Here is a 6,637-nt window from a genome sequence, read left to right as displayed (position 1 = left end):
CCTTACTTGGCGCTCTCCTAGTGCTAGCTGAGCACTCAACCACCGCAGCATTTAGGGATTTTCCTTGTTTTTGTTTTACACGCATTTTTTTACCTAATTTTCATCTTTAGAGCCATTTCTAAGGTTTGGCGTGCACCCCTATAAATAATATAATCTTCTTTACAAGTTTTATAATATTAAACATTAGAATTATCGTGAGAGACATAATTGTTGTAATTTCTCTTCCTCTTTTTTTGTAGTTTAATAAAATCTTTAATTCCTCCGTCAAATTAAATTATTGTCTTTATGTTCATCTTGTTGTTGCGATCAAACTTTATATTGTGCCTTATAATCTCGCCTCGTTTCCAACAAGTGGTATTGGAGCTTTAATTTGATTTGTTCAAGGTTTTTTTTCTTCTTGATGGCAACCATGATGTATGATGTTTTGTTTTTAGATCATAGCACTAGATTATCGTTGTGGTTGATGAAGATGCAAGCAGTACACGATGATGGGATTAGGGTCTGACAAGATGCCAACAATTTGGACATGGAGGAAAAACAACGGAAGGATTGGAAGGTACTTTCACAAATTCATTTCATTTTTCGAATAACATTCTTAAAAAATGGTAGCTACTTGTGATTGAAGTTATAGTAATTGTGAATGATCAAGAGTCTGATAAACAAATTGCATCTGAAACAAAGGTTTTATTCTCACTGCATGACAGAATGCGAATCTTTGAAAAATCATCTAGTTATTTTTAAGAAGATCATCACTAATTTGGAGACTTTGGAGGTAAAGTATGATGAAGAATATTTGGCCTTCCTTTTGTGTTCATTGTCTACTTCATTTCTTTTGTTTAGAGATAAGATTTTATATAGTGGTAATATCTTTACTATTGAAGATGTGTATGATGCTTTATTTTCAAAGGAGAAGATGAAACATTTGGTTGGATTTGAGGTTAGAGATTGAGAAGGCCTCGTTGTTCATGGTGGTCACGAAAAGGGCATGTCGAAATTTCATTTCAGTAATCAATTTTGCTTTATTACAAAAAGAAATGACACATCAAGAGGAATTTCAACAAGTTTCAACATAAAGGAAATTTGGTTAAGAATAAAAAAGGAAGAAAATCAAATACGTCAAGCGAAGTCGATGTCATGGAGGACTACTAGAGTGATGGAAATCTTTTAATTCTTTTTTACAGCGAATCTAAACCTGATGATGATTAAATTCTAGATTCAACTCGTACTTTTCATATGTATCCCAATCGAAATTAATTTTCAACATATGAAATAGTTTCGAAAGGTGTTGTGATAGTGGAAAACAATCCACTTTATAGGATAGCTGATATTGGTAGAGTCGGACTTAAATTGTTGGATGGGACATTTAGACTTGATCACATTCGACATATTCTAGATTTGAAGAAAAATCTCATCTCGTTTCTACTCTTGATTTAAAAGGGTACAAGTTAATTGGTAGAGGTGGAGCTTTTAAGGCTTGCAAGGTGTCTACATTGTATTGTATTGGAAGGGTAGAAAAATTCTCAGTTATACATTTTGCAAGGTTGTGCAGAATCCTTGAAGATTAATCAGCAAAGGTTTAGTACTATGGTGAATATTCAATTTGGTATAGTATTATTAGGATTCGGTTTGAGGTCCGTGTTGAAAAATACAGCTCAGTCGAGTTCAAAAGATATGGATAACATCACTTTCCCACCATCACATGCGATGCTATCATATTCAATTGTTGGGGATTAGACCCAGTGGAGATAGGTACAAAGAAGCTGATTTTATTGCTCATGCTTAAAGTTATTTGAAAGTGTTCAGTCTAGCAAGGGACTTTTTACAAAAGCAATTAGTGTTGATTCAGCTTCAGTGTATCTTTCCGGCCCCGTTTCGTAATTTCTAAATCATTCATGATTTTTTGGTTGAATCTGAGCTAATTTGGCGAAATAGTGCTTGGATTCATATATCCTACTTGAATATTGTGGAAAAGGTGGAGTTTTTTTTTAGTTTGTTAGAGAAGTTTGGTTCTTGTTGAAGAGTTCGTTTATTCGTTGCAGTCGAATGTTTTCTCCAGGTGGAGAAATTTTGAAGTCTTGCTCGTTGTAGTGAAATTTGTGTCACAGTGGAAATTGTTCGGTTTGCCACCTAAATTCATCTAGGTTTGCGTGATTTGGAGTATTAAGCTTGAATATGTCAAAATAAGGTCCAATAAGGAAAAAAGAGTTGATGGCTCCCGCCCAACGCTCAAGCAGCAGGACAAATTTTTCAGCAAGGAACTGTCGCTCGCCTAGTGCCCGTTTGACACTCAAGCGCCCTTGACGCTCATCAAGTGCTAGCTGGAGCTCGAGCACCACAGCATTTCGCGATTTTTCCCTCTTTTTGTCTTTACACGCGTTTTTGACCTGGTTTCCATCCTTAGGATTGTTTATAGGTTTTGACATGCGCCTCTATAAATAGTATGCACTTCGAGTTCAAAGAGTTCTAATCCAAAACCCGACAAGAATTGTAGTCAAAGTCCTAAATTGAAGCCGAAAGGAAGAGCTCAACGAGAGAAAATTGAAGTTCCTCAAGACGAGGATGAAAATTCTGGAAGGAAGTTCCCTATAGTGATTCCTAAGATGCCCAAGCGTGGTCGTCAGAGTGAAGCAGCTGTAGTTGAAGATTTTGTCAGTGATTCGCTTGAAAGGACCTTTGAATCAATCCGACAGTAGAATTCGGATATTCAGAAAGATAAAGTTTATAATGATGTTGATTCCAATAGCAACAGTGGTGAGTATGATAACAGGGACGAAGATAAATGTGATGATTCTCAAGGAAGAGATGTTGGTAGAGGAGAATCCCAATTGTTTAGTAAAGGGGATCAATTGTCCTGAGTGGGATAGCTTTGCTTTCCATTTTGCCTACGCACTTAAAGTTAAAGAATGACCACAAATTTTGTTCTTACGTGGAAACAGAATATTGTATAGGGAGAAAGGTGAGGACTAATCTCCTTCATTGTTATATTATATATACATCCATTTGTTAGTTCCATTACTAATAAGTTATTCACAATATGCAGAAACAAGAACAGCCAACAAATTGGTTCGATGATTACACACGCACACAAAAATCTATTGTGCATTATAAACGAGGCTTTATCATCAGTCATCACCATCTTAAGTTCAACCGAGGCAGCATTGTGACCATATCTTGTTGCATTGTGTCCATATCTTGTACTCTGGCATTTTAAGTATTGTTTTGTTTTGTTTTGACTAGAATGGCTAGTCGGATTTGGACTTCGTATTCCTCATAAATTCACCGTTCAGAGTTTAGCAAAAACTTGATCCAATTGTCTTGTTTTTTAATCAAAACTATCAAACTCGATCAAAAGCTTGTCTGCGTAGACCACGACTTTACATTGAGTAAAGACTTCAATATTCGGATCAAGGGTGTAATATTTTCTATAATGACGGTCTTTGTATATTGTATTAATAATCGAATTATGGTAGGGACATTTTGTGGAACCTCGTAAAGGAGAATCCTTGGATTGGGTCTACTTGTTTTACCACCTCTCTCGTGAAGATAATCCTAAAGAAATTGTACTAGTGAAAATGACGAAGAACCTTTATAATGAACCAATACTTCAATCTAGGAAAAACGAACTTCTCATAATATTTTTTTTTTTTATTTGACATAGAACAATATCTATCTTACTAAAGTATAAACTAACACAATTTCTTGTACCGAAGTTATTTGTTAATTCATTTATAGAAGGTAAATTAGACATAACACAAATATCACCGTGTGCTCTCTTTCAAAAGTGTCCGCGCTGTTGATCAATTGATACATGTAATCCACTAATCATTTTCGTAATGCTAGAGTGGGTTGAAGATTACAAGATTCTATTTAACAAATATGCATAGATTTTTTCATTAACTTCTAGTTTTGCAAATAATTTGTTTGATGTATATTTTTTTAGAATAAATTTTGTAAAACATAATTTTTTAGAGAATGTATAATAAAAAAATGTTGGTAGTCCATTAACACACAATTTCTCATCAAATTTGTTTGTTAATTCATCTATACAAGGTAAATTAGACACAACATGGATACCATAGAGTACCCTCTTAAAAAGTGATCCACACCATTGATCAATAGATACATATAATGAATATTCTGATAATTCTTGAGTGGATCATAGGGTAATGATTTGTCAACTCTTATTATGGTCTGTTTGATATAAATTTTTCTATAATAAATTTTTTATAGTGTAATTTTTTTTAGAACGTATAATTAAAAAGCAAGAAAAGTTAGGAATTCATGCTTAAAATTATTTAGTTAAAAATAAATTTTTAAAAAAAATGGATTTTATAAAATGGGGAGCAAAATATTTTCACTTTCCACCAACCAAACCAATAGGGCACAACTCATAAACACTATCTGTGGGCCATAAGCGGTTGTCTGAAGATATGTACTGTGCAACAAATATATCTAAAAAGATACACAACTGATACATAAACACACATACAGAGAGAGATAAAGTAAAAATATTATATATATATATATATATATATATTGCTCACCCCCTCAAAACCTCTCTACCATTGAGAGCTGCTGCCCCGACTACCCACCAAAGAACTCCCCCAAAAAGCCACAGAACAGCCATGAGAATAAGGAAGCACGCCATGATTTGTCCACTGATGTACGCAGCATCTTCACTGAAACCTGGAACCGTGATTCAATGCCGGTTAAATATGTCCCCTTGGGACGTTATGAATTTTTCGCCACCACTGCCTTCACCGTCGTTCCAGGTTAGTTAATTTTTATGCATAATGACTGGACTTTAATTCTATGGGCAGATCTGTTGAAATTCATTTTTTATTCTTGCCAAATTTACCTTCATTTTTGCATTTATTCTTTTTTCTTCTAGGGTTTTCTGAAAACCCCACCAGTAGGGTTCATACAAAAAATGTGAATCAATGGGTTTTTGTCGTGTATTTGGTCTTTGGAATTCGAATTCTTTTGTGGGTTTTTACTGTATTTGTTTATTTTAACTTGGGTGTTTCTATTTTGTTGACATAGAATAATTTCTATGCAGGTGAATGGAACTGATAATTTAGCGAAAAATGGGAGCTTGGGAGAATCTAATGCAGCTTTTCAGAGGTAATCGTTTTATTTCTGTGTTTAATTTGAATATCTTACAAATTTTCCAGCTCTTTATTGATACAGAAATAATTAGGGTTCTCCAATCAGCATTATCGGTTTTTTGAAATTTGGAGTCAAATGTATATTTGGATTTTTATCAATAGTGCTGCATCACCGAAAATTGCTGCGGACGATGGACAAACTGGAGAGATCAAAGCTGGAAAATGGGATAATTCCAACGGCGATGAAGGCAATGTGGGCGGCTCTGCCCATGATAACTCGGATGAAGGCCCTGCAAATCCCGGGTTAAAGAAGGAAAAGGAGATTATATATTGTGCCAAGACAGATGGAAAAGCATGGAAATGCAAGAATGAGGCGGCCGAAGGGAACTCTTTGTGCAAGCACCACTTTTCTCAAGTCCGAAACTACTACTCGGCCCTTCCAACGACGAAGCATCAAGATAAGGAGGCAGCTGACTCTAAGCACAGGCCACGGGCCAAGAAGGCAGCTTCAACATCAAATCCGAATGAATTTTACTACTATTCGGGATTTGGACCACGATGGGGCAAGAAGAGAGGCGGGAAGAGTCTGGACGTCCCTAAAAATGTTGAGCAAGAACGTGAAATGATACAACCCACATTCTCTCAAATCAACAATGAAGAATTCGAGATCGAGTATGAGGTAGAAGATGAGGAGGGTGGCAATAGTGGGAGGAAAAAAGCCCGAAAGCCTATTAAAGCAAGATCACTAAAGTCTCTAATGTGATTGGAAGGAAAACTTGTGTAAAAACTAAAAATGTGTGGTTTTTAATAATTTTGTGGCCCATACTTTGACTAGTAAGGGTAATATTGCACTTTCATTTAATGCAATGTTTTGAATATTTAGTTACATTTGATATTGATAAAAAAATAGAAGCTCAATTATCCGATAACTAATATGACTTTTTCATATTTAATTAAAAGTTACAATAAAGCTATTTTTAAGAGTTGCACCAATTAATTATTAAGGCACTTTCATGTTTATTACACATTACCCATCTTGGGTTGCAAGTGTAGTCAATGATAAATTGAAATGTTTTAACGCTAATTAATAATTAATTGAAACGCTTTCACATTAATTACGTATTACACATCTCGATCATATCACCTTGCTTAATTGAAAATTTATTATATATAAATAAATTATTTCAAAAATATTTTCATAACATAACTAGAGTAACTGGACAATTTTACATCTTTAAAAAAAATCCTTCTAAGGCCGTCAACTGTGAAAAAATAAAAAAACTGACGATGATCCTCTCAGAAGCCAAAGAGAAAAACTTAGCTTAAGAAAACCTAAGTACTTCAAGATGAGGATGAAAATTCCGGTATGTAGTTTCCTGCAATAATCCCTAAGAAGCCAAAACAGGTCATTCGTGTGAGACAGCTACTGTTGAGGATTTTGTGCATTGTTCACTTGGAAGGATGATGTTGATCCCAATAGCAGCACTGATGAAGAGGACGGGAACGAAGAAAAAGGTGATGATTCAAGA

General features: G+C 34.8%; 1 protein-coding gene across 1 annotated transcript; it reads left to right on the top strand.

Moving 5' to 3' along the window:
* The first annotated feature begins 4,577 nt into the window (after window positions 1–4,577).
* On the top strand, window positions 4,578–5,977 carry LOC111397660. The gene is made up of 3 exons (XM_023024666.1): window positions 4,578–4,772; window positions 5,060–5,124; window positions 5,271–5,977. Exons 1-3 carry the CDS (start codon window positions 4,626–4,628, stop codon window positions 5,869–5,871), a joined length of 813 nt encoding a protein of 270 aa, XP_022880434.1. The 5' UTR covers window positions 4,578–4,625; the 3' UTR covers window positions 5,872–5,977.
* The last annotated feature ends 660 nt before the right edge of the window (window positions 5,978–6,637 follow it).

The sequence above is a fragment of the Olea europaea genome, chromosome 7 (assembly GCF_002742605.1).
Source record: "Olea europaea var. sylvestris chromosome 7, O_europaea_v1, whole genome shotgun sequence".
NCBI lineage: Eukaryota > Viridiplantae > Streptophyta > Magnoliopsida > Lamiales > Oleaceae > Olea > Olea europaea.
This window is presented reverse-complemented; position numbering and strand designations above follow the sequence as displayed.

Excerpts from the sequence above, each read along its gene's own strand:
- LOC111397660 (XM_023024666.1), top strand. The coding sequence starts at position 4,626 with ATGAGAATAAGGAAGCACGCCATGATTTGTCCACTGATGTACGCAGCA. Across the intron at positions 4,773-5,059 it reads TGCCTTCACCGTCGTTCCAG|GTGAATGGAACTGATAATTT; the intron begins GTTAGTTAATTT and ends ATTTCTATGCAG. Across the intron at positions 5,125-5,270 it reads TCTAATGCAGCTTTTCAGAG|TGCTGCATCACCGAAAATTG; the intron begins GTAATCGTTTTA and ends TTTTATCAATAG.